The 26,018-nt window shown below is 52.0% G+C and overlaps 10 protein-coding genes across 10 annotated transcripts; 3 read left to right on the top strand and 7 right to left on the bottom strand.

Moving 5' to 3' along the window:
- Window positions 1-98: 98 nt before the first annotated feature.
- COCCADRAFT_311 (uncharacterized protein) lies at window positions 99-1,122 on the bottom strand (the record flags this gene model as incomplete). The annotated part of the gene is made up of 5 exons (XM_007708301.1): window positions 99-299; window positions 354-659; window positions 731-825; window positions 885-945; window positions 1,021-1,122. 5 exons carry the CDS (start codon window positions 1,120-1,122, stop codon window positions 99-101), a joined length of 765 nt encoding a protein of 254 aa, XP_007706491.1.
- Window positions 1,123-3,488: 2,366 nt separating this feature from the next.
- COCCADRAFT_310 (glycoside hydrolase family 11 protein) lies at window positions 3,489-4,217 on the bottom strand (the record flags this gene model as incomplete). Its single annotated transcript, XM_007708300.1, has 2 exons — window positions 3,489-3,909; window positions 3,970-4,217. The coding sequence occupies 2 exons, from the start codon at window positions 4,215-4,217 to the stop codon at window positions 3,489-3,491; spliced, it is 669 nt and encodes a 222-aa protein (XP_007706490.1).
- Window positions 4,218-5,927: 1,710 nt separating this feature from the next.
- Window positions 5,928-11,196, bottom strand: COCCADRAFT_81066 (uncharacterized protein; the record flags this gene model as incomplete). Its single annotated transcript, XM_007708438.1, has 3 exons — window positions 5,928-6,207; window positions 6,281-10,970; window positions 11,043-11,196. The coding sequence occupies 3 exons, from the start codon at window positions 11,194-11,196 to the stop codon at window positions 5,928-5,930; spliced, it is 5,124 nt and encodes a 1,707-aa protein (XP_007706628.1).
- Window positions 11,197-11,713: 517 nt separating this feature from the next.
- On the bottom strand, window positions 11,714-12,522 carry COCCADRAFT_308 (uncharacterized protein; the record flags this gene model as incomplete). The annotated part of the gene is made up of 6 exons (XM_007708299.1): window positions 11,714-11,845; window positions 11,916-11,996; window positions 12,051-12,196; window positions 12,244-12,260; window positions 12,306-12,416; window positions 12,464-12,522. The coding sequence occupies 6 exons, from the start codon at window positions 12,520-12,522 to the stop codon at window positions 11,714-11,716; spliced, it is 546 nt and encodes a 181-aa protein (XP_007706489.1).
- Window positions 12,523-12,947: 425 nt separating this feature from the next.
- Window positions 12,948-13,355, top strand: COCCADRAFT_81317 (uncharacterized protein; the record flags this gene model as incomplete). The annotated part of the gene is made up of 1 exon (XM_007708437.1): window positions 12,948-13,355. A coding segment is annotated over one exon (408 nt), but the record flags the coding sequence as incomplete, so codon positions are not given.
- Window positions 13,356-13,802: 447 nt separating this feature from the next.
- COCCADRAFT_307 (uncharacterized protein) lies at window positions 13,803-15,810 on the top strand (the record flags this gene model as incomplete). Its single annotated transcript, XM_007708298.1, has 3 exons — window positions 13,803-14,014; window positions 14,085-15,114; window positions 15,202-15,810. 3 exons carry the CDS (start codon window positions 13,803-13,805, stop codon window positions 15,808-15,810), a joined length of 1,851 nt encoding a protein of 616 aa, XP_007706488.1.
- Window positions 15,811-16,696: 886 nt separating this feature from the next.
- COCCADRAFT_31933 (uncharacterized protein) lies at window positions 16,697-17,198 on the top strand (the record flags this gene model as incomplete). Its single annotated transcript, XM_007708360.1, has 2 exons — window positions 16,697-16,820; window positions 16,927-17,198. 2 exons carry the CDS (start codon window positions 16,697-16,699, stop codon window positions 17,196-17,198), a joined length of 396 nt encoding a protein of 131 aa, XP_007706550.1.
- A 64-nt stretch (window positions 17,199-17,262) lies between these two features.
- On the bottom strand, window positions 17,263-19,167 carry COCCADRAFT_31932 (uncharacterized protein; the record flags this gene model as incomplete). Its single annotated transcript, XM_007708359.1, has 2 exons — window positions 17,263-19,082; window positions 19,134-19,167. The coding sequence occupies 2 exons, from the start codon at window positions 19,165-19,167 to the stop codon at window positions 17,263-17,265; spliced, it is 1,854 nt and encodes a 617-aa protein (XP_007706549.1).
- Window positions 19,168-19,706: 539 nt separating this feature from the next.
- Window positions 19,707-22,683, bottom strand: COCCADRAFT_81416 (uncharacterized protein; the record flags this gene model as incomplete). The annotated part of the gene is made up of 2 exons (XM_007708436.1): window positions 19,707-20,830; window positions 20,880-22,683. 2 exons carry the CDS (start codon window positions 22,681-22,683, stop codon window positions 19,707-19,709), a joined length of 2,928 nt encoding a protein of 975 aa, XP_007706626.1.
- A 1,617-nt stretch (window positions 22,684-24,300) lies between these two features.
- Window positions 24,301-25,984, bottom strand: COCCADRAFT_31930 (uncharacterized protein; the record flags this gene model as incomplete). Its single annotated transcript, XM_007708358.1, has 2 exons — window positions 24,301-25,429; window positions 25,479-25,984. 2 exons carry the CDS (start codon window positions 25,982-25,984, stop codon window positions 24,301-24,303), a joined length of 1,635 nt encoding a protein of 544 aa, XP_007706548.1.
- Between the last annotated feature and the right edge of the window lie 34 nt (window positions 25,985-26,018).

The following is a 26,018-nucleotide window of genomic DNA, read 5'->3' as shown; positions in this document are numbered from 1 at the left end:
CGCCCGGCCACCCGCACAGAGAGGTATGGAGAGAATAACCGACCGCATCATCGTCGTTCCTGTCGTTGAAAAACGCCACCACATCACAGAAAACCACTCTAGTCCTTTGTCTTCTGAGTACCACGGAGCAGACCTGTCCTCCGCGCGGCAATGAGACCGGCCTTTTGACCCTGGGTGGCGTATCGGGAGATGGTCGAGGCTTTACCGATATGCTGGTGGTTACCACCACCGTGGGGATGGTCGACGGGGTTCATGGCAACACCACGAGTCTTGGGCCAGCTGTTGCGCTTGGCAGCGAACTATGGTTTTGTTAGCAACTGAAGCTCATCGATTCGACAAAGATAAAAACGTACCTTGTGCTTGGCGCGCGACGCCTTCATGAGAGGCTTGTCTGTACGGCCACCTCCAGCGACGATACCGACCATACCACGGCATGAGCTGGGAAGAACCTTCTTGGCACCGGATGGGAGCTTGACACGGGTCTTGCCCTCATCGGGGTTGTGGCCAATGACAGTAACGTAGTTACCGGAGGTACGGCCGAGCGCACCACGGTCACCGTTCTTGTCTTCGACGTTGGTGAGGACGGTACCTTCAGGGACGGAGTGGAGGGGAAGGACGTTGCCGATGGTGAGAGCAGCGTTCTTTCCGGCGTAGATGAACTTGGGTGGGTGTCAGTCTGCTGTTCTTTCCCCCGCGCATGATTTCCATGTGGAAATTTCCAAATACTGACCTGGCCGGTGTACATTCCCTCGTTGGCGATGAAGGTCTCGGTGTCGTGCTTGAACTTGTATGGGTTGCGGAAGGAAACCCTGGCAAGAGGAGCGCCTATTCAAAAAATGGTCAATTGGAGTCCTAAATTCCGCATTCTGGCACCAGTTACTCACCACGACCAGAGTCGTGGACGATCTCCTTTACGACACCCCGGATGTATCCATTGCGCTCAGCCTGTGCCCGTTAGCCCTCCGTTCCCAGTGTATGCGTATCCCAATTTTGCCATAGGTCGCGGGCGGCGGAACATACGTAGTCGAGCGTGCGGAACTGGGCGGGGTTCTTGTTCAGGCGGGTGTTGGCCGTGAAGATGGATCCGCGACCCTTACGCTGGTTGCGAATTACCCTACCCATGGCGACGGTGTTGTTGTGAGTAGGAGGTTGTCGTGGGAAATCTCAAAGTCGTCAATGAGCGAGAAACCAAAGTGTGTAGATCCGCTTAGCAAGCCGTTTTGGACCTAGCGTCCACACGGGCCTCCAACTCTCGCCTTGCGCATTTGCGCCGCCATGACCGAACATCAGAACATCAAAATAACGGTACGGCTTCACTGGGGTATTTTGTCAGAAAAAGTTCACTGGTTGGATTTGAATGGGATAGTTGTAGGGAGCGACACTTTGGTGGGCTGCACGCCTGTCATCCTCTACAATATTTTTGCACACGTGCTCTCTATCTCGAACCGTCATGCTATCGGCGTCTGTGATCAACACAGCGAGAGTCGGGTCATCTCACTGTTGACTTTGACTTAAATGCAATCTCCAGCCATTAAGCTGCTACTATAAATTTCTGTCTTCATAGGCAGGGTTGCTTGTCATTGCGACTGCTCTACTTTTTTTTTCAGAGCCTGCAATGATGTTGATGTTACTGCAGACATCAACGGATTATTACATTGTGCAAGTCAGTATGGTGACGATATCGTCAAATTTTTTGCCGCTTCTCTTGGAAGTACAATCATATAGCTTTCGATTGTGAGACTGAAGTGTTGATGAATGCAAGTTTACTAATTGTAGCCTTCGACGCGGCTGCGCTCAGCGACAAGAGTCAGATTAGACTGCCTATGTCGATCGACATTGCTGTTGTCGCAACATCCTGCAGAATGGCAACAATCAAGGTCTGTAACGAATCACTGTCTGTAGCAGTGCCAGAAATTCCAGGTACATTTTGTGCGCTGCTGAGGAGCTCAGTGGGGTGATAATAGTCAGCCTACGAAGACTACCATGAGTAGAGCTCTGCACCGTAAACACTCCACACAATCTTTCACCTACAGTTCTTCTAATCAGTATTGAAGCGATGGTATGCAGCATTCTAGATTTCCCTAATGTACCCCTATAACTCAGGAGATCTGTAGTGCAGCCTCATCAGTCCTCATCTCCCACCGCCTTAGTCAGCCAGAGGGGGGAAGGGCAAATTAGATATGTCTAAGGGGTTCCAAGGTTCTGATGTACCAAATGAGGGCATATCTTCTGATTATGTCGTTACTTGACGATCAAACCATCTCCTATACAACTGCTGTTCGTGTGTCTGCCATTTGCCCCAAAACAAGAGATTTGGTACAAACGCCACGATGAGAAAGAAGGGACTCTCACCTCAACCATCGCCAAAAAAACGCATTTAACCAGCCTTAACCTGAACCAACACCAACCTCAGATTCCGCAACAATGAAATTGTTGAGGTTATATCATATGTGTTGACGAACGGGATGACACAGCGGCACAAAGGCAACCCCCCCCCCCCTCCCCCTGCTGAATTTATATGAGCCGCCCCGTCCCGAAATCTTTTTTTCCCACCCAATATTTTCTATATGTGGTCTCAAGTAATCAAGTAAGCAAATAGCGACAAAAAGAGACTTATTTTGCCCCCCCCCTCCTACCTGGCCACGTGGTGTATCACAATGCCTGTTAAAAACAACAACAAGAAGAGCCGCTGTATATTTAAACTTTAAGCAAGACTTTCTAGGTTTAGGAAATTTGCTTTATTGGGGAGGGAACGCATCTGACCCGATGCCCGGGTACCCACTTGGTTAAGAACCTTCGCCACCAAAAGGGCGTTTTAAGAAGATGTGTGTGTGTCTTGATATTTGCCCGATAAATCATCCTACCACCGGCTGTTCAGCCCCAGCCCAGCCAACCTAGCCTTGTTTTAAGCAACACAATGTTATGTATCTCCATCCACGCGCCGCCGCCGACATCCGAGCCTGCGTTTGGCAGCGATAATTGGAAGTTTCACCTGTTTACTAAGTAAGATGGGGCAGCCAGCATGGCTAAGAATATATATACTTTTGTGAAAACCTAGAAAAATAAATTTAAGTAAGAAAAGAAAAAAAAGTCACTTGTCACAATGATAAGAAACACAGAAGAAGATGAGGAGTTTTTTTTTCGGTTCATAACCGGGCAATTGCTATTGTCATCCAAACGAGGGAGAAACAAGACAACGTGTATATTCAGGATTTACCCGTTTCTACAAGAAACGAGTAAAAAAAGTATGTACAAGCCAGGGTGTGTCAAGGCCCTGAACAAATCAAGAAGAAAGAAAGATAAACACCAATGAATCAAGCAACAGCAGCGGCAGCATCCCCTAAATCAACACCCCTACAAAGCCCTTGAAGCTATCATATTTCCTCTCCTCTGGAGAGGAATTGATGATTGCGCAAGCCAATGTTTCACAAATCTCTCGAACCCCTGGTTCATTCCCCTTGAGCCAAAGAACGGACCGCGCCCACAATTTAAGCAGCGGAGACGGTGTACTGGGACTTTCCAGCAGCGTTGCCCCAACCCTCAGTGGAGATGGTCTGGTAGTCCCACTGGTTACCAAGGTTCATGCCGAGCTTGGCCCAGGCGTCGAAGTGGCACTTGGTGGTGATGGTACCGCCGGTGGAGCGCTTGCTGACGCGGTTGCTGATGTACTGGACGAAGGTGGTCGTGCCGACGATGGAAGGCTGGTTCACCTGGGTGTGCTGCCAGATGTCGTAGACGGAGCCGTCGCAGGTGACTTGGCCCATCTTCTGGCCCTGGGCGGAGCCAGAGCCGCCAGAGGTGAAGTCCTGGATGTAGTACTCGACGAGCTTGCTGCCCCTGGTCCAGCCGTAGAGAGCGACGAGGACAGTACCGGCCTGGGCCTGGGTGGAACCAGTGTACTTGACGGTCCTGAAGGAAAGGAGTTAGTATTGATTGATATTTGGGTCTAGAACACTGTGTGTGGCTTACCTGGTAGTACCTTGCTTCCAGCCCTTGCCAAGGACGAAGTCCTGGGCGCCAGAGAAGGTGACGGAGTAACCGTTGCTGGTGGGGTTGTACTGGATGTTACCACCAGTCTTGTAGTTCTGGTTGTAGTCCTGGCGGGCAGCCAAGTGCTTGGGGCCGGAGAACTCGAAGTCAGGGACATCGGCAACGGGGGCGGCGAAGGCAGAGCCAATGGCGGAGAGGCCGAGGAGGACGGAGGTGAAGGCAACCATTTTGATAGATTGAAGATTTGTTTGTGTTTGTGTGAAAAGAAGCTGGTTCTCGCTAGGAGTGAATTGAAAAGAGGGTGAGTGAAGTAAAGACTGCTTGAGTGTTGAAGATGAAAGGCTTGGTGGTGAGCTTATTCGGTCTTGGAAGTCTTGACCTATATACTTAGAGACGGTTAAAGAGCGTGGGTGCACACCACAGGAAACATATTGCGGTTGTTTCACCCGCTGTCTTCCTCCCTGTGTCATGGGGCCACCTCTCGCCCCTCGTTGCCCATGGATGAATCGTCTGAATCGTTCTACACTAGTGTCTTGATGTATTCGTATCCAATGAGCGCAATCGGCCCTGCCCCTAGGCGTGATGCTATCCTGCATTTCAAGGCGCGTGCCAAGTCGCCATCCCGACAGTTAATCAAGCTCCATCACGGCGGTGGATACTTCATATAGACTTTTGTGGGGAAGCCGCGCGCTGAGTGGTCCAGTCATGCAGGGATCATCTTGCTTATTTACCTCGGCAAAAGGCTTGGGCAAGGCTTGGATCGCTTGTGTTTCCTTGTCGATGAAAAAGGATGTTACCGGTGGGTATAGTGTTATGCAATGGCAGCTTGTCTGTAAATGAAATATGGACGCGTCTGGTTTGAGGTAAGTGGCGGTGCGTCATGCGTCCCTATGCCATTGCGCTGGAACGGGAGACCCGCCGCGCAACCTTCTCGGTACTTCACCGGCACACCTTAGATACTACAATATGTTCGTCGTCCGTGCCCCGCGACTACGGCTATTCGAAATACGGTGCGTAAACTGGTTGACAGCACTGCCTACTGGCTAGGTAGATGGCTAAAAACTGTCGGCCCTGTTAGGGTACAAAATGTAGGTAGTAGTCACTTGTAGTCTTGGCTGTAACAGGACGTCGTAACCCGACCCTCTGTGCAATTCACCACCAACTGCGTCTCCCCCCTCGAGGCAATCATCCAATGCGCCTATGAACAATTCTCCTACATTGGCCAATATTCTCTTCATGTTTCTCAAACACTACGGGCTCTTGTGGATATGAAACATTGATACGCCACAAGCTAGTATGATGCTTCCAGAATATAGTACTACATGAATCGCGCCCGGCACCCAAGGCCCCAAGCAGACTAGCATAATCGATGAAAGCTGTAACAGGACCTAAATACGGATCTCTACTTCCTAATACCGGCGGGATAATCGGTTTCAGTGATCGAATTTGGGTAGACACAGCCGTAGGGCGGTCGGATGTGTGTAAATCGTTTGACACGCGTGAAACTACTAGCACTTCCCCACTCTCCAAAACATCGCTAATTTCCGACATTCTTCTCGAATCTGTTTGCCGCTTGTGCCTGGGCTCCTCAAGGGGCTCACTCGTGTGTTCCAGACTCTACGCCATCTCTTCAACTGTCGCCAGAACCGATTTGCACACGTCTACTCTCCAGCCTGTGATGATTCTGAAGCAATTGTATTGAAAAGTCCAGCGGCTACGACGTAACCGATGACATCGATCTAATAGGCCAATCCGCAACGACGCCGTGAAACCGCCACGCAAGCCCTGGCCAAATGTCGCCTGATATATGCAAGCATAATGAATATGCATAAACAACTGAAAACTCCGACTATGCCGGCTATTTGCCAACAGCCTATTGAAGACAAACGCCACGGTGAACAACGCAAGCATCCATCTGTCCTTCGCCAAACCCCGCTTTACCGCCGCGTACCCTCGATAGCCTTCTCCAAACCGACGATCCTCAAGCTCTTCCCCCTCCCGAGCTTTCCGCTCATGAGACCCGCTGCGGGAATAAGCTTGTCGTCCCAGTGACGGAACAGCACCTTCATATCACGAGGAACACCTTCTAGTACAACCGTGGTGACGGGCATAAATGGACGGTCTTCTTCTGACACGGCGAGCATACCGTACGCTTGCGCAAACATGAGAGCAGTCGAAAATGCAGGCGCTTGAGTGCGGGACAAGGGGCCAACAATACTGCTACATGTTAACACACGTCCACATATATGATATCGTGTCACGGCTGACACGCAAAAACAGGAGAACTTACATGTACATCTCAAAGAAAGCATCAAGTACATAGATGTTTTCCGGCTCCAGGTCTCTCTGCGAGAAAGGCATGATCTCTTTGATCTCCGTCTTGATAGTACCCTGAGGTGACTTGGGCGTGAGTGGCGTCTGTGGCCTTTGTTCAGCAGCGTTCCAAGATGGTCTTCGTAGCAGCGGCGCGAAAAAAGAGCTGCTCACCTGGAGTGCTTGGCCCCAGCCTGCCTGTTGGCTGGTCGTTTGTTCGATCTTATAGAGACGAGCCCGATATTTGTCGCAGGTGGCCTTGTAGCGCCAATGGTCTGCCGAGCGAGGGATGGCAGGACCTTTCGAAGGGACTGGTGAAGGTGGGAAGGTTTTGTTGAGAAAATCATGAGGTTCGGCTCCTTCATCGATCTCATTGTAGTCACCAGTGGGTGCCAGGTCCATCCCCATGAGGCGTGCACCAGACAGCTCCTCAGCGGAACATCCACGACCCTTCCACAGATAGACTTTACCTGCGGCGGTGGTGATCAGGTAGGGAAATGCCGAGCAGAGACTCTTGAGTGAGAAGTCGACTTCGTCAAATGCAAGGTGACCAATATGACGACGACCACATAGCATGAACTCTTTTGATCCAGGCTTCACACCACGCCTGGTGATGACAATGCCACCTAGAGCCTCGAAAAAGTTTGGGGTCTCCTGTCCTTGCCGAATGACCAACAACCGTCCTTGGCTTTGACGTGCGTGGCTCTTTGCAAATATCTGCACATCTTCTATTGTAGGCTCTGGTACACCATTGCCAGCCCATAGGTAGACGTCGGTATGTCTGGTTCCCTTGGAATCTTCGTACACATGTGTACACAAATACATTGAGTCTTGGAACAAGATGTGCTCCTCCTGCACTGGAATGGGCAAAAGCTTTCCGTCGCTTGTCACTTCGTCTATCTGCTTGCGTACAGTGCGGATCTTTCCTGTGGGGCCCAAGTCAAATGGCGGCGACTTGAGAATGTCCATTGTGTCGATATGCTCTGGTAGCTGGCCTTCTGTTACTGGGTCTTCGTCAAAGAAGTCTGCAAACATGCCATCATTCTTCTTTGTGGTTGGCGACGTGACGGGAGGCTCAGAGAATGGCCTGTTTGCACTTCCCGGTGGTGACATTGGTGTGCTCTTGGGCAGCTGAGAGAGTGATTCTCGTGACCGAGATGCGACCAGTCCACCTAAGCTTCCCAGGCTGAAGCCCAGCCCCACAGGCTTTGGCTTTGGAGGTAGTGCCTTCGCTTCATTAGGAGATTGAGGGTCAGCTTGAGGAAGGCCGGGTAGAGCCTTCGAATTCACCTCAGAGCGAATTAAGCCAGCATCCTTCATTGCAGCTTGCTCATCTGCTTGTGTAGGAAGTTTAATTGGTGACTTAGCTCCCGTTGGCACAGGTGATGAAGATGCAGAGGATCTGCCCCACAAAGCGCTAGCACTCTTGACTGATGAAAATGTTGTCTTCTCAGGTGACGAATCATCCTTAGCGTGTGAGATCTCGACATTGGGGGTTGAAATTTTCTTGAGCGGTGTCGACTTGGGACTCTCTGCTGTTGACTTGGGCGGTAATGTGGGCAACGGTCGCGAAAATCGAGAATGAGGAGATGGAGAGGGAGAGGATGATGCCAAATTTGGTGACTCAACCTGTGCTGGTAATGGGGACTTTTGTGTTGGGGTGCTCTGCGACCCAGACACCCGCCTCTCCGCTTCCAGAGATGCAGGTTTCTTTGGAATGACTGGTGATGAAGGCTTGGATGAGATGATAGATTCTGGTCTAGGTGAGGCTCTGGGCGTCGTTTGAGATCCGGAGATCCTCTCTGGCTTCTTCGGGAGCTCAGGGGTTGGAGATTTTCCAAAGTTTCCAGAAGGTACCCGTGGTGATTTGGCTGGTGGAACAGGCTTTTCGGTCGCTGACTGCCTGGCAGGCGTCCTCGCTACTGGTCGCTGCTCTGGTTTTCCGTTAGTCTTAGGAGGCTCAGAGCTAGAGAGGACAGGCTCGGAATTCACCAAAGGCAGAGCAGCAGTAGCAGCAGCAGTAGGCACTTCCTCTTGAGCCTGTTCCGACTCAACAGCCGCCTTTTTCGAGGCCGGTGCCCTTCGCTTAGGTCCACGGGCGCGACCTTTGGTCATATGTTGCAGTTCTGGTGCAGGTCCGGTGTTTCTCTCTTGCGCCGGCCTGGCAGTTGACCCATCTACCTCAGCACTTGATGTAGATTTGTCAATCGCTTGAGAAGGTGGGCCTCGAGCGAGCATACCGGCTAACGCAGGGTTGAAACGATTCGCAAGCTTGCCGGACATGGCTGGTTCTTTCTTGGCAAACAAAGGCGCAGGTTGCGCAGACTGCGCAGACTGAGCAGACTTGTTATCTGGCATAGGCCGAACAACTCCAAGACTCTTCCTTCTGGCGAGAGCTTCCGGCATGGGCTCCTTCTCTTTAGGTGGTGCCGGAGCTCTGGCTTCACTATCTCTGCGTTGCAATCCTTTCTGCTTTGCGATAGCCTCTGGGACAGGAGCAGAAGGTCTTGAGCTCTCTGACTTCTTCAGCACAGAGCCCTCTTCTTGAGCTTTATCAAAAATGGTTGATTTCCTCTTGATGAGGCTCTCCCTGAATTCATCTTTTCGGACCGAAGGCTTAGGGCCCCCGGTTATGTTCAAAGCACCTTTGCCTCTTGTAATGTTTTCTTTGAGGATATCGGGGGCAACGTAATTCTTTGTCTCTGCTTTTCTTAACCTACCAAAGACATTTTGGAATTCGTTGACTTCGTCCTTCTTCGAGCTATCAGATGCAGGCTGACGTGACTTGAGCCCCGCACGGAAATCCGTCTTTGGCGTCGTATCTGTTTTTGCAGGTGAAACACTGCGGCCAGTATCTGCGGCGAATCTTGAAGCTACGGGCTTGGTGTCCACTGAAGCGGGTTCTTCGGTCGCTGATGGTATAACAGGTGTAGGGGCATCGTCGAGATTCTTTTCCGGGACGTCTTTTACGTCTTTTACGTCTTTTGAGTCTGTGGGCTCTTCCAGAGGTTGTGCTTCTCCTGAAGGTTTGGACTCTTCTTTTTTGGCGAAAAGAGGCTTCGGTACTGCTGCTGACGCAGGGCTTGGAGATTGTTCTTTGAGTGTTTCCATTTTACTGGACACACCTGAATCCTCTTTCTTGGGAGACTCGGACCGACGCAGACCAACGGGCTTAAGTTGTACTATGTCCTTGATTGGTGATGTCCGGCCAGAACCGGAAGATTCACCGAAAGAACTGCCTCTGCCCAGGTCAACACTACTACGCTGTTGTTTAATGCGGTTGATCTCAGCCATCCACGCAGGCTGGGCGGGAGGGGCTTGCTTTGGCTTTGGAGATTCTGGTCTACTCAGCGCACTCTCCAACCAACTTGATTTCGTGGGACTCCATCGCTTCGAAGGACTCGCAGGAGAGTTTTCGTCCTGCGAGGCATCCTTGTCGCTGAAAGTTGCGCTGAAGGTTGATGCGACTGATTTGGCTCTGCTGTGACGGGGTAATGATGGCTTGACAAACTCATCCTTGGGCGTGCTGTCCTTTTCTGTACCGGTGATGGTTGCATTGCTGCGACTCGATGTAGGGCGGGTCGGCTCTGTGGAGTTGTCCCTTGACAAAACTGGCCGGTCAATGTTTGAGAGTGAGCCATAGACACTTCCGCGATTGCTCAAGGTAGAATTTTGCCTGCTCAAGCCGGGGGGCGTTTGCGTGCTCCAACGCTTGCTCACGCTGTCACTACGTTTGAGCATGGCACTCTGCACAAAGCCACCCATGCCCTTTGTTGGTGATGTCGAGCGCTCACGCTCTGGCGAAATTCTCCCTTGGGTAGGTGACATGGCGAGCGCGCGAGCTGCACGCTCAGTGTCTCCACCATCAACTGAAGAGCCCTGCTCAGAGGGTGGAGCAAACTTTTGCGAATCCAACACAGGCAGGGGCGTTTTGCCTTTTACTACCGAATCCGAATCGCCGCCCGAAATCGATGTGCTGGTGGAAAAACGATTACTCATTACAGTGCTGCCGCGGACGGAACCACCTCGTGAGCCTGGTGAGCTCGAGCGCGCGCTCTCTGCCGGCGGGCTGCCAATGTCTTGCTCCACGGTCGAGTCGCGCGACATGCCCGCCAACTGCCTCCGACCCGACACCGACCCGGTTTCTGAAGCAGTATCATCTTGGTTCTTCCTGAAGGCTGCAGATCCCCTTCCAATATCGGCCGTCTGACGAAAGAAAGCGGGATCCTTTGCGCCTAGTGAGGCTGCAATGGAGCTTCTTGACATGCTGGGCTCGGGCTCGGACTCGGAGGGTTCGGGGGTATTGCTAGAAGACGGACGCTCGGGGGATCGTGATGCCACTGAGAGCGGGCGCCGTATACTCCCCGATTGTGGGCGCTGCTTCCACGACAAGGTGCCTGACCTTCCCAGAGCGGCAGCGTTGGTGGCGGGCTTCTTGGGCTCCATGTCTTCGAGGGTCATTGTTGTCGATGTTGACGTGGGCCGCGGGGGCGGGGAGCTGGTGAGCTGGTGCAGCGAATCATCGCGGGCGGCATCGCGTGCTGGCGGGCTCATGGTAGGAGTGGGTGTCGTGGCAGCCTTCTCCTGTATGACCTGGGGAGTGCCAACGACGGAACGGGGCGACTGGGGAGTGTATGGCTTGTCGGGGGAAATTGAGCGGGCTCGTTCTGTTTGACAAAGGCATCAGCAGCTGCCAACCCCGGCCGAATGCAGTCACCACGGAATAGAAAAAAACAAACCTGCTCGTCGCGCTAGTCTCTCGCTGCGGCCCTGGATGAGCTCCTCTTCCAATTTCTTGACGCGCTCGGCGTCCTCTTGATCTCGCTGGTCGCCCAAGCGCCGGATCCGCTCTACAAACTCGGATGGGTCGACGTCTTTGTCGTCCGACGACATGGTGGGCTGTAGCGATCCGAGAGGTGAGTGCAAGGGTTGAGGCTGCTCGGCAGTGGGTGGGATCCCAGACGTACGAAGACGGACCTGAGACTAGTAGAACGGTCGTTAAATTACTTTGACTCGGCTACCTCATGCTTGGCTGAGATGGCGGATGCGCAGGGCTGACAGGAGGGAAAGAGAAGGAGAGTGGGGGGGCGGAGGCCAGGCCGCACCGTCGTCAAACGAACCAAGGCAAAAGAAAGCGACAGATGCAGGTCCTCGAGACGACCTTGGAGCGTGTTTGTTTATTATGCTACGTACATATCAACGTCGAGGCTGCGTCGCCCGCTCCACCGTGCAGCGGTTGGACCTTGTCCAGACCAATACCGCTGCACTAAATACCCGCATCTACCCTTGGGGCTGCGCTGCGCTGCGCTGAGCTGCGCTGCCCCCTTGCCCGTCCGAGTCCGATGCCGCATCCAGTCTGTGCCTTCTGTGCCTGACGCGTAATACGACCCTCGCTCCAACCCACGATGCCTCAATACAGGAACAGGCGGGCTTTGGCGTCCTGGACCACCCACTCCAGCCCCTCGCGCAGGTTCATTCCCGTCATGGCACTACACGCCATGATGTGCCACTTGTGTGTCTTGATGGCATCCAGCTGCAGACCCTGTGCGCAGTTAGTACCATTGGCCTGCCAACTACACTCAACAGTTTCCTCAGCCCCAAGCCCAACGCACCTCGCGTATCTCGTCCTCGCTCATGGACCCGGCGACGTCGCTTTTGTTCTTGAAGACTAGCAGACTGGCTCCGGAGAGGCGCTTCTTTGGTCAGACGGTGTCTTGCCGTGCCACAGGTATTTGGACTAGACGAACCTCCTCAAGCAGTAGCCCTGCCAGTTCTTGCCTGCAGTCGTCTATCCGCTCACTGTCCGTCGCGTCGACTACCCATATGAGCGTGTCCGTCTTTTCAAAGTAGTTCTTCCAGTATGTCCGCAGCGTCTTTTGTCCGCCGACGTCCCCTGTTCTGTCAGCATGCACTCGTGTCCGAGCAGGCAGGTCAAAGTACATATGTTTAATTTGTAACTACTTCATTAGCCCGGACTCGTGCACTCGGCTCGCCCTACGTACCCATCGTACTCGATTGTTTTGATGATAAAACCGAGCGTCGGGCTGACGCTATTGACATCCTCATTCATGATCTTCTTCACAATGGTCGTCTTTCCCGCATTGTCCAGACCCCTAGTGCTGTCAGTCCTTGCCACAACAATTCTTTTGCAAACACGCACAGCATCAGGATGCGCATCTCCTTGTCCTTTAAGCGAGCTTTTCGTAATATCGAAAGCATCTTGCGCTGCTCAAAATCTGAGAAAATGGTCCTACTAGGCAGAAGCAAGACAGTGACAATGGGCTTCCTAGAGCCATCTTGGAGCTAAGCCGTTTGCGGACGCCTGCATTCAACGCCAACTCGCTACGCTGCTTCAGAGCCAACGTCTTTCCTTGTAAGATGATCGACAATGCGTTGATGGCTCGAACCAGTTACGAAGTGTATTTCCTCCTTTACTTTATCGAGACATCATGGCAAGTGTTCTGATCGCGTAACCTATTCACATTGGCGATAGCTGTGTTGCTCCCCTGTATGCTCTTTCCTACAGACAAAACGACTGCCTAGCATGTGAAGACTCATTGGACATGAGCACCTCACCAATATATACGCACATTCTATGGTGACAAGGTGAATTCAAGTGAAGTGAAGTGAACAAGCATTCACCGTATGCTTTAGGCAGTTCTGTCCAAGTATATAGAAGGCTGCATCATCCACCATTCCATCTCTCCACCTTCTGCTTTTCGTTAATGCCTCTTGCTTTACTTGGAAATCTCCTGATACCCGTTCCTTCTACACACTCGAAGAAGGTTGGCATCAAGAACACAGCCGTGGAGGACCCCCATCTTTGCACTTCACTATCGCAGCCACCGGAGCTTGAACCGACCAGATTGGAATCTTTCGATACCCAAACCAATATGTCGAAGCAACAGAAAAATGGTTATATCACTTGGCAGCAACTGGCAGACTTTGTGCAGGCCCCAGTAAGTGAAGCCAGCCTTGTGACCGCATCATGTCTCACTGTCCTTTTACACTCACACGCCAACCGCGGTGAGAGCCACAATAGACCTTTCTAGCACCCTCACCATTCCCCGCTCTCAACAACACCTCATCATAGTTTTCTATTACTCACTACCTACCCCACCCTCCCCCACTCCAAATTATCCAGCCCTTGTATGCTAACAGCCGAAACGACGACACCGGGGCCACACAAACATCACTTCCGTCGACCTGCTAAGAAGCCACCGCATCACGAAAGTGATAAGAAAGCGGATGAAATAGCAAAAAATACCCAAACCAGCGCGCTAGTACAGCAAACTGAGTCACCATCCCAGCCTGAACATTCCCGACCCAAACAACGTGCGCAGCCAACTACCTCACCATCCCCTCACCACTCCAGTCCACCTGCACTCGCCCAAGCTTCATTGCTCAATCAAGAAGAGACTAAAAACGCACTCAACCCCCCGGGCTCGCGGCAGAAGAAACGTTCTCACAACAAGAAGAGAGGAAAAAAAGAGGCCAACATGACTACGCTACGAAAAGAAGCCTATATTCCTCCACACCTGCGCAGCTGTCCCCCTTCCAACAAGGTCTCGATTCCGCCACACCTGCGCAACCGTCCCTCTGCCAACAAAGCGACGATAAATCCAGAGCGCAACAATGTTGCTACCAATGGCTCGCCTTCTTCCTCGAACAAGTCCAAATCCACAGTTGCGACTAAGCCTGGGTCAGTTCAGTAAGTTCTTCATGACATTGCAGGTTCAGACTGCTATTTTTGTACCTCCGTCCCTCTGACATGACCCAAGGAACCGAAACAACATGCGCGAGATAACCCCACCTTCACCAGCAACCACACCGCATGAGCCTGTAGAGCTTGAAACTAAAGACATGGTTAACCCCGAAAACATCTGGGGTGGCTGGAACGAACCTGAAAATCAAGACATCGCTACGCCCGAAAATGTCTGGGGCGGCTGGAATGAAGATAAAACCAAGCATCCGCATACTTATCAGAAAACTGCTAACCTGCGTTCGAATCGTGGTCCCCAGCCGTACAAGAGGAAGCCTTGGCCAAAACAAAGGGACATGAAGTATGTTCCTGGCAACAGCGATAGCGGTGGTGGTGTCAACTGCTGGTCTGACAGCAACGGAGACCCCAACTACGATGTCAAGAAATTGCTAGACTGGAACGGCGATTGGCTACCTGCTCCCGAATCATGGTCCGCTCGGAGAGGACACGAAGACCGTCATCTTGGTGCGCATGTAGAGCAATGGATGAATGGGCACTCACAGGAGTGCACCAAATCCGTGTACTACCCACTCAGTACTTTCAGTCCTGAAGATGGACCCTGTAAGGAACTGGCACCTCGTTACTGGCTCGAGGCGAAGGTTGAGGGTGGCAACTTGAGAGAATCTTGGAAGACAATCTCCACTTCGGACCCAAAGCCACTAGATGATATGGACCTTGCTGGTTATGCACCTTGGTGGGAGATGTACGAGGACGTGTTCTATTCCGAGGTGATCCACGAGGACGGTCAGGATGAACTGCATTTCAAGCATAGGAGCTGTTACTTGAACGGTCTACCAGCGCCAGAGGCAAGGATCGACCCTACTGATGCAGATCATCCTACCACTCCTCTGATGCTGGCTTCAGCTGCAGAAAAGCTTGAAGACCTACAAAAACGTAGGGAAGCTAAGGAACGTCGCCTGTTGGCCAAACGTAATCGTCCAGTCCCGAATTCGACGTTTCCAATGGAGGCCATGGAAGATCGTCGCCTGCGCCCTAAGGCCAACATGTACATTCGTCCTGTCCAGCCAGCAGACGTTGTTGGCATTGGAGTAAGTCTGAACTCGAATTTTCCCTAATGGGTTTGGCAAAGATATATAGACAATGGTGTAAAGTTTTCAAACTAACAATATTGGCAGGCGATTTACAACTACTATGTTGAGCACACCATCTACGCAACCGAGTTTGACGGACGCACTGAAGATCAAATTCGTCAGCGAATCAACACTGTCACCAGTGCAGGCCTTCCGTACTTGGTCGCAGTGTCAAAGAGCAACCAGTCCAAGGATAATCCCGGCTATGTCACGGAAAAGATTCTAGGCTTCATCAGCTTGGATGACTACTGCAGCCAGGCATCCTCATTCCGCTACACTTTTGAGATGGAGCTGTTCGTCCACCCAGGCTATACGAGCAAAGGTATTGGCAAGTGTCTCATGGATCGTCTTCTAGAGATGGCGGACACAAGCTACCGCCCTCGCGGCGGGTATCAGTACGTCAACAACTTCGAGTACCTCAAGACCGGGCCATCAAGGGTTATCAAAACGATCCTACTCAACGTCCCTCACGAGAATGGGGAGCACGCAGAGACCGGATGGCAGGGCCAGTTTCTCCACGCCTGCAAGTTCCATCGTGTTGGTCGGCTCCCCAAAGTGGGATATAAGAACAGCACCGTTATAGATGTTGCCATCTATGCGCACCACACCAGTGAAGAGATCAATGCAGGTGCCCGTCCTACTGTAGCAGGATAACCCGGCTTGACATGTTGCTTGACGAAAGGTGAGTTATTCGAGTAGATGCTAGAATGTGACTGACCAAGCATTCAGATCATGTAACGGTTCTTATTCCACTGCCCTCGTATCTCATGAGACAAAAGCAGTTGCACAAATGGGATTGTGTCATCCTACACCTTCTATCACCTGCTTTACTGGCTTAGCGACAGTGGGTTACGAGATTGATTCTTTGCTTTTGCGTCTATCAGCCATACACATGAAGGATTCCAAGGCCAGTGGCTGTCAGAGATCCTTGTCCTTTGATATCCATGTTGCTTTTGAAGGAATCACGTATGACGGAGGATGAGAGTCGTCAGTGGTATCAGATTGACCAAAAGTTGAACTTTTCGGGGCTGCAAATGCACACTTTCTCAGACACTGCACAGTAGATTTCTCCTATTCCCAAAATAAATCATCGATAGTGTGAAGAATGCTCCGATGATTCTGTATGACGACTGTAATTGTGTCGATCCCCCTGTCGCGTCCTGTACCCCGCTAATCCTGTAACGCGTCGACGCTCCCACACTCATGAAGCCACCAGTGACGTCACAGCCCGCCCCAAAGCTTGATCTGCGCAGTAACACATAACCACGCCGTGGACCAGTTGAACTCGAGCTGAACAGACATCAATTCATCAGATCTACATGTGAGTGTGCCTTATTAAATATCCCTATCTTCCCAACTCATACTAACCACAAACCGGACATTTCCAGATCTACATCTGATAAACCAACCCTTAGAAAACCATTCAACGTCGATAGCGTTTTTGAAAGGAATCGCGTAATACATCACTTCCAGCCAGGAGAAAAGTAACGAAAAAAAGGGGGACCTCAAAAACCTCAGTCCAGCCAAACAAGAAACCAAAATGGCGCAAGACAAGAAGGAAGAACAACCCCAGCAAGACCACATCCCCACCTCACCTCAAAACGAAGAGGATGAACAAAGCAAAGGCACTGGCGGCCTCTTGAGCGCAATCGGAGATCCAGTCGGTACGTCTTTATCTCCTTTTCTCTCTCACCCTTTGCTTAATCTCCGTCCCTCCCGAACCAACCCATCACCCACCATCACAACCCCCAACCTAACCATCTCCAAAAGGCAACGTCCTCAACACGGCCCTCCGCCCCGTCGGCGCGCCACTCGAAAAATTCGTGACGGGCCCTCTCGGCGAAGGTCTCGGCGGCACCACACGCGGAGCTCTCGGCCCACTGATGGGCAACGAAGAAGAGCGTTCTGAACTGCTAGGCGGCAAAAATGTAGATAGTTACAGTAAGCCTGAGAAAATTGCGGGAAAGGAGCAGACGGGGGATAATCCGTTGGGGTTGGATCAGACGGGGAGGTGGGGATTTGAGGATGAGGGTAAGAAATAGAAGAGTTTAGTTTGATATCAAAAGGGGGTATATGATTTTATTGGAGAAAGGAAAGGGAAGGAAATCAAAACATTTCACTCATACCACTATCTCCCAATACACCTTCTTCAAAGTACTCGTGCTCGTGCTCGTGCTCCACATCTCCTCCATCTTCCTGTGCATGTCGCCGCGATCTAAATGTATCATCTAGCTCCTGCACCGTACCCGTGCTATCTCCGAATCCCTCTTCCTGCATGCTATCCCTCGTACCCGGTACCGGGGTGCGACCAGTAAGTATATCATACAAACTATCATCGGACCCCTCTTCTTCTACTTCTCCCTCCTCTTCGTCCTCATGTTCAAACCGCAGAATTTGGTCTTTGCCCTCGGGCCACACGACAACGGAAGCTTGAGTGTGCGCGAGTGCGAAACAAGGCTTCTTATTACTATTTGCAGGACCGCAGAGCCAGGATAGCGTCCAGCGGGCGGGAGTCGCGACTGCGGGTTTAGCAATGTGAGGAACTAAATAGAGGATGGATGGCGGATGTTGGGTAGTCGCTGAAGAATTTGCCGAGGAAGCAGATGCCGCGTGGGAGCGCTGCGAGGCAGTGTACAAGTACACGACTGGGTCGTCGTGCGTGGTTTGGACAAGAAGACGATTGGGGTCGTACGGGTGCCAGAGGAGCGCTTTCACAGGCGCGTACATGATGAGGATTGAGCGGGGGCGGAGACTGCGCAAGTCCCAGATCCAGACTGTGCAGGGTGTGCTGTCGTCTCTGCTTGCACACATTGTGCCTTCGGAGTTGAAGCTGAGCATGCCAATGCCTTGCTTTAGGAGCGCGTTTTCATTCTTTTCTAAAGCGGCTTTGGGAGGCGTGGCGGGCTGTGGTGTGAGTGTGAAACTGCGGGTGCCCACGTTATCGACTTGCTCTGTGTATACGGGTGCGCTGGGTACGTCGATGACAGGTGTGTGGTCGAGGAAAAGGATGGGTGCGAATGTGCGTGTAGAAAGTATGCGAACACGCCGGTCCCAGCCGCCAACTGCAAGTCGTTCATGTCCAGGGACCCATTCCAGGCTCTTGATGCCCAGGCCTTCTACATCCCATTCGCTGACGTCCTCGGATGCTTCGCGAATTATTGTGCGATACAAGTGCCCGTCGGCTGTGTATATGCAAAGCTTGTAGCCTGCAGACGCAGCGTCCCAGATGGCCAGCCAACGTCCGTCGCGACTCCATCTCAGACCCGCGGCATCCGTAGTAGGGAGTTCGACTCGACTGAGAACCTTGTACGTCTGCGGTGCAAGCAGTAATAAGATATCGGTCCCTGATGCACGACACAATAATGCCAGAACACGCCCTTGTCCCCTTCCACTCCTCAATCCAGTATCGTCAGCAGGTCGGTAGCCCCAGCCCTTGCCATCTTTACCAGGAAACTTCGGATCGCGTATCTCCACTACCCGTCCCGTCTTCAAGCACCATATCTTAACACAGGCGGTAAAATCGGTCCAGACAAGTACCTCGTCCTCTGTTCCTCCAAACTCTACGTGGACATTCTTGCCCATGCCACCGGAGCCATTGCTAATTACAGCATTCCATTTCTCGTCGCGGAGGTCGTAAACGCGCGTTGTGTCATCATCAGATATGAGGACGCGATTCGAGCAGAGGCGTGGTGTCCGTAATGAGCGTCGGGGAGGTGTGGTGGTGGGCGAAGATGTATGTGTCGATGAGGTCAACGGCGGGATGACCGCGGGTGACCAGGTAATCTTTGACGAGCGCAAATCATGGCTGGATGGGAGGGCGATATTACGGACCACCTCAAAGGTGTTGAGGCATCGTATTTGCAAACGTGCGCCATTGACACATGCAGTATGTGTCGCGGTCGGCGAGGGAACAGACAATGTGGTGGCTGGTGCGGATCAGTAACTGCTGTGTAGAATACTGTATTTATCGGGCACACATTTAATTTGCTGGGATATCTCCATATTCTCCATTGCGCTGGACATGGGCGGTCCTCTCAAGTGGCTTTGTCATAGTGGTGTTTGTGTCCGGTAAACAAAAGGGAGCGACGGATGTTCAGCCAATGAACGTTCGAATTGGCCGCAACTAGCGTGAACGCTACGCTGTCCGCCTGGCTCACAGGCTTGCTTGCTACGGCAATCGTTCATACGTACAGAACTTGTAGTTGAAACAGACCATCTGATTCGACAATGCATTCAGAGCCATTGTAATCCGAGTCAAAGATACTGTATTTTGCAGTTCCAAAGACTTGATCTCTACTACACCCAAACGCACCAACAGCGGGGGGTGTTTGTATGCACATCAAAGTACAGCAAAAAAAGGTATATGGACAGGCATGAAACATACTGAATATCGCCTTCAGGAGAGAGCATATCCAATCTGAAAGCACGGCCGTGCAAAAAAAATGTATATGGAGAAATGGTGAAGAAAATGCCCAAACGCTTGCTTGCCAAATCACTGAATTCGATACATACACCAACCGTCATCTTCATCGTAAACACCTCTAGAAAGTTCATGTGCTGTACACAGGGGCCTTGGTCAAAACTGTCTTGCCACGAATCTGCACTGCAAGTCCGACAGCCAAGCGTACACGGGGTGGTGTAGACTCGTCTTTCGTACCAGTGGAGCTGCCTGGTGCGTTCTGTGTCAGACTCTGCTGACTACCTCCTTGACCAAGAGAAGATTCTCGCTTGCCGAGGGAAGCAGGAGTGACTCCTGCCTTCTTGGACGTGGCGAAACCAAACATGCTGCGTTTCTTGTCCTCTTTGGACGTCTGACCAACCTGCGGTTGAACTTGATCTTGCTCTGCGACGGAGATGCCATCTTCTGGCTTCGATGCCATGCTTCTGATAGAAATTCTGTCAGCATCATCCAGCTCGACTATGGGAGCTGTTAAGGCGGGTATGCCGGATTCCAGCTTCATCAAGTCGTTCACGATGCTGTGGCCCGGCGGGAAGTACTCAATTTGCACTTCTCGGCTTTCTAATGGCAAATGTTGGGCAATACTGATAGCAAGCTCAATGATCATTGGAACACCTCCATTTAGGTCCGGAGGTGCGGGATCATTCAGGTGAATCTGAATAGATGCGATCAATTTCTCATTGAGTGTTTCAGTCAATTTCTCTCGATACGTAGTCGCCTGAGGAGCTTTCAGAGTATCCGCAAGGCCTTCTATTGTGGCAAGCCGCCAGTTGACGATCTTCGCAGCAAGCGACTCTTCATCTTCTGCACTATGGCAAGGGGGCGAGAACTTCCGGATGTTCGACACAATCGACTGCAATTGTGTGGAAAAAGCTGGCTCGAGATCCGGATGAAAGTATTTATCGAATATGTTCTCCACTAGCCATTGAGAGATGAATGCACGGCCGACTGCAGTCATTTCCTGCTTACCAGTCTCCACAGCTGTCTTGTTGACTACTGGGTGCAGCCACTGTGGTATTGACTTCCAGTCCTTGCGAATGGAAAAGGACAGTTGTGCTATTAGCCCGTCTAAGCGGTTGAAGCGGGTAGAATATTCACTGTCGTCCCATGATGTGCGCGAAACAGATAAACGCTGGTTTGCAAGAGTGTTCTGCAGTTGGTGGACTTGGGTTTGTTGTTCGAAAAAGTATCTTTTGACCTTCTGGTATTTTTCACCTGTAGTCTGTCAAACGCAATGATCTCTCTGTTGGGATATTGTACTCACGTAGAACATCATGATCCTTTATTATCTTTTCAATCTCCTCGTCGGTCATTTCGGACGCAGATGCGCGCGGTGGAGGTGTCGCCCGCCCCATTTCTGAGCCTTGTTGGCCTTGCTTGTCAGCTCGATATGGTTGGCCTTGGGAGGCTGTAGGTACGACGGTAGCGTCGAACGTTGCGAGGCCTGGAGACACAGGCGGCTGGCCGAAAGTCTGGCCTTGAGCGGACGGGGGCTGGAGCTGAGATGACTCTTGCGACGGTGCTCCTGGTTGTGACTGGCTACTCTCGTTCACTTTCCTCACAGTGGTTCTGCTATTGCCCTGAGCACTTGGTGTCATACCCTCCTGCCCTTGCTGATGCGATGCGCTGTTCAGTGAATGTAGCTCCGAAGATAGAGGGTGCTTTCCCTGCTGCGATTCGTTGTGTTGGTAGGGCGTGGGCTGAAGAGGTGACGGCGGGGCAAGCTGATGGGACGAGGGCGGTCGGCGTTGTTGAGACTGCTGTGGCTCGATTGACTGCTGTACAGTCTGAGGATGGTGCTGTCGTATGGCTTGTGGGTGGTGCAGTTCGGTCTGCAGTTGCGCGATCGGCAGAGCAGTCTGAGGCTGGCGCTGCTCTGGTTGGGGCTGAAGCTGAGATGCAAAGTGAGGCTGCTGCTGCTGCGGATGATGCAGGCTCTGTGGAGAATTCTCTAGCGACGATTGGTTATGCGCTGACGGAGGCTGTTGCTGTTGCTGTTGCTGGTACTGGTAATAATTCTGTTGAATGTCTTGTACTGGAGCCCCTTGCCCATGCGGCTGAGTGGTCTGGGACAAAGAGCTTGGCGCGTTTTGTGGAATGTACGACTGAAAGTTGCCCGACCCCGTTGAACCCTGAGTAGAGGGCTGGTAGCTGTGCTGTGACTGCTTGCGGTGAACTTGCTGTTGTTGCGTTGGCTGTTGTTGTTGCTGCTGTGGACCTTGACCTTGGTGTTGCTCGGAGCCGTACTGATCTACCCCGCCTTGGGTCGAATAGCTGCCCTCTGTGCTCACCCTGCCAAGTGGGGGCCGAACGTAGGGTTCCTGATGCAACTGCGCACCAAAAGGCTGAGTGTGTTGCAAGTTTTGCTGATATTTGGAGTCTTTGGGAGGCACTTGAGGGGACTCGTCGCTTTCCTGCTGGAGAAACGGATCAAGGTTGTCCTCGTCTTGCTCTCGCGACGGGGGCAAATGGGAAGAGGACCCCTGGTGCTGCTGCTGCTGCCAATGCTGCGGGCGGCTCTCTGCCTGTGCGTGATACTCGTGCGCCCGAGGGTCGCTTTTCCGTACCGACTGTCGCCTGCTTAGGCCGTTCTTCTGAGCCTTGGGTTCCTCGTCCTTGTGTCCTCTAACGCCAGCTGCAATGCGACTGCGCAGAGACTGCTTCTTATTTTCTGGGCTGCTGTATGCAGGAGGAGGAGAATGAGGCTGGTAGGGGACGTGGTTTGGCGACTCGTGGCCTGCCTGAGATGTAGGCGGCGTGCTAGGCTGTTGCTGGCAGTTCTGCGATGGCTGGCCTAAGGAGAGATGTGCACTCAGTCTGTGAGTTGCATTTCGCAACGAGTGGTATTCGCTGTATTGGCCCTGGGAACTTCCAGAAGAGGTCGGTGGTTGTAGAGAAGGCTGCTGGCTATGGATAGACGGTTGATGGGCGTCGGAGGCCTGGTATCGCTGGGCTGCCGCGGCTTGGTCGCTGGCTTCCTTTGCAGATGGCACAGGTGATTGATCCCTTACGGCGTTATCGACAGAGTGGTGCGACCGGTTCGACTTTGTCCATGGAAAGTTAGGCATTGCAATGATGACAGCTCCAAGCTCCGCCGCGAAGTAGGTTGATGATGGCGGGGCGGAAGGTGATGCGCCCAGCTAATAATAAACCAAGCCTGAGCAACGGTTGACCTAGGCGATGATTGCACCCGAACGAGACAGCATTGCGCGCGGTTGGACAGCTGTCTTGAAAAGGATGGGATGGGCTACATAGATGCGCGTCTTCCGCCATCAGCCCCAGCCCTGCCCGCACGTGCAGGGCTGACGAGCAAATGAAACCAGATGCAGGCGCGAGTCCCAATCCCGGTGCAGCTAACTGCACAAGGAGATGCTGATATGGCGGCGGTGGCAGTGCTGACGTCCCGCGATGCTGCTTTGGTAGTCTACCACAGGCATGTTACTGTGCTACGCCTCTTAGTCGCTTTCAAAGTGTACTAGGTGAACGCTGTAGTATCATCATTTGTCATGGCGGATGCAACGCACGACAAGCACGCCAAGTGGGGGAACAGTTCACGTCTGTAGATATCTATGGGCCCAGTGGAGATTCTGCCTCGAAGAGACACCCAGCCTTGCACTCAATTTCAGCCTGCTATCTTGTTATCGAGGGTATATAGCATACACGTGCTATTTTCCCACGAGAGATGTAGTAATTCTCCTCAGGTTTGCCCATGTTCATCACCACCAAATCTGATCAACCCCACAATATCTGACAGCCAAACACAATAGCACATCACCCAAACTCGACTTTCCAAAGTCCCATCTCACATATTTTAGCCTCGGCCCATGTCGGTCCTTTAACGCGCCGGATCAGCTCGACGCCCGGCTGTTCCTAACGCTGCGTAGTCAACAAAGCGGCCCTTGGTAGTATACCAGGCGTCCACGATCAGGCCGCCAGCCTGAGTCAACTCAAAAGAAACCGCTACCATCTTTTGCACAAAGTAAGCAAAAAGTATTTCGACAGCTTGACGTCGCAAGGCGGGGGGCTTATTTGACCATACCTTACTCTTACCATTCGCTACAACATCACGTATCGCGTGCTATGTATGTAGCAAGTAAGTATGGTAAGTACGGCACCAATCGGATCTTTGCCTCGATTTTACGCCCTCCATGACATGTCTCTGGCTCATGTTTCCCCCTGCTGCTCCACAGTCAGGCCCCAGTCTACTCTATTTTCGGCCGCCGGACGTGTACTAGCTTTATTTGCGATATTCCATTTGCTAGGCATCTGCAATATTACTCCATCATCTTCTTACATAGCCTTTAGTGCTGCATTTGGTATTAGATACTTGCTCACCATACTTCGTCACTCTGACTACTAGATTCTATCTGGGCTTCACAATTGCATTGGTGGTTTTTAATGACTAAAAAAGGAGCTTGTGGGGTTTTCAAAAGGAGTGCATGTGTAAGTCAGAGCGGTTATGCACGCCTCCTTCAGATTGTTGCCTCGAAAAAACCAACACATGCAGCATTGCGGCGTTGGGCAAGGAACGCCGCAACAATATGACATCGCGCAGCGCTTCCTAATCAGCCTTGCGTTCTCACTACATTGTCAAGATCAAGGAAGAAAAGGTCCAGTGTCAAACATGGTATCATTTCCTTTGTAGAAAAAACATGACTTCGTAAACCAAAAGGTTGATGTACACATTACTGAGCTTCTTCAACATAACCCAACGCCTCGCCGACCTTAACTTTTTGCCCTTGTTGAATATTCCAGTGGAACCCACCTTTTCTCTCGCCACGCGTACCACTGAAGCCTTCGTCCAGACTAGGTCGGATACCCTTCGGCGCTTCAAAGACCAAGACAATCGTACTGCCCAACTGGAAGCCACCCATTTCCTCGCCGCGCTTGAGTGCGTACCCTCCCAGGACACGGCTTGCGCTCGTGTAGGAAGCTTCAGCGAATCCAGAATACGGCTCACCACGAGCAGCGGCTTCTTCCGCAGCACGGTCCGCCGCAGTGTCGGTCGTCAAACTGTTTGTGCGTAGTTCGCGGTCAAAGTTAATTTTAATGGAACCAACGTTAGTTGCACCGACTGGAGTGTAGGAAAAGAAACCCCAGCGCCATCTTCCTAGGAGAACGACACGTTCGTTCAAGGTAAAAAGACCGGGCATAGTGCGTTGTAGGTAGGGGGATACACTGTAGAGCTCGCCGGCAAAGTGACGGCGCGACTCAACGACCCATGATACGGGTGAGTGGAACCGGTGGTAGTCGCCTGGCGCAAGATATACAACGCAGTAGTAGAGAACCGTAGGTGTCTTTAATGAGGCGGGCGCCCACCATGGGCGCTGTGATTCACTCAAAGCAAGGTCGGCACGTACTTCGGCTTCCGACGATGGCTTTGAAGGAACTGACTGATCCGTCGGCATTTCAGCAGGCTTTCCATCCTTTGGCCATGGTCCGGAGAAAAGGTTTGGTAGAGTGTATGAGATGCCATTCACGTTTGCAAATTCCTCATCCGCGCGCACAGTGTCTTCTTCATCTTGTGGTGTTTTCTCGTGCTCACTAGCGCGAACTTGGGAATTTGCCACATTTTGCTCTGGTGTACTGGGCCTTGTAGATCCTAGCAGAGCATCCAAACTATATGTCACACCCTTGACTTGCTCGACTTCGCCGTGCTCGATGGTGCCAAATTGAATGATTTTGCCGTCTGCGGGAGAGAGAACTGCGTTGGGGTTGGGGTCCAGAGGACGTACCCCGGGTTTAAGGGTGCGGTAGAAAAAGGCGGCGAGGTTGGGGTATACGTGTAGATCTGGTTCCGAGACTTCGGAGAGACTAGTAAAAGTTAGATACAGGGTCGATGATGGTTATTGGGGTGACTTGCTTGACACCAAAGATCCAAGAGTATAGCTTGAATCCAGGTACACGAAGGTAGTAGGGTATGTCGATCTCATTGAAGCGACCCCACAGTCGCGACAATGCCTTGAGAGGAAGGGTGGACATGACTTGAACGGTCCATGGTCCGCTCGGTCTTATTCTCTCGCGCTTCTTCGGACGACCTTGCTGGTCCACCACGTTGCCATCCGCATCCCTTCTCTCGGCTTCTGTATGCTTTTCTCTGCGTTGTATGCGATATAGCTGGAACGCACCCAGGAAACCAATGCCGAGTGCAATTGGTATTGGCTCCCACTTGACTTTGGTGTTCTTGAGCGCAGAATTGAGCCGCGACCTGAAAGACTCCTTCCTGTGGAAATTTTGTTCGCTATATGACGCTCGGGTCGAAGTGAATGTGCGAGAGGGGGCAGAGAGGCGCGCATGTGGGTGTGTGGGTATATTGAATCGCGGACGGATGGAAGCTCGCATGAGCTGGCGCGAACAGGGAGTCGCCATGTTTACGATGCATGCATTTGCGATTTCTACCTTT

This window comes from Bipolaris zeicola (assembly GCF_000523435.1).
Source record: "Bipolaris zeicola 26-R-13 unplaced genomic scaffold scaffold_1, whole genome shotgun sequence".
NCBI lineage: Eukaryota > Fungi > Ascomycota > Dothideomycetes > Pleosporales > Pleosporaceae > Bipolaris > Bipolaris zeicola.
The sequence above is the reverse complement of the archived record's forward strand: the minus strand, read 5'-3'. Positions and strand labels throughout refer to the sequence as shown.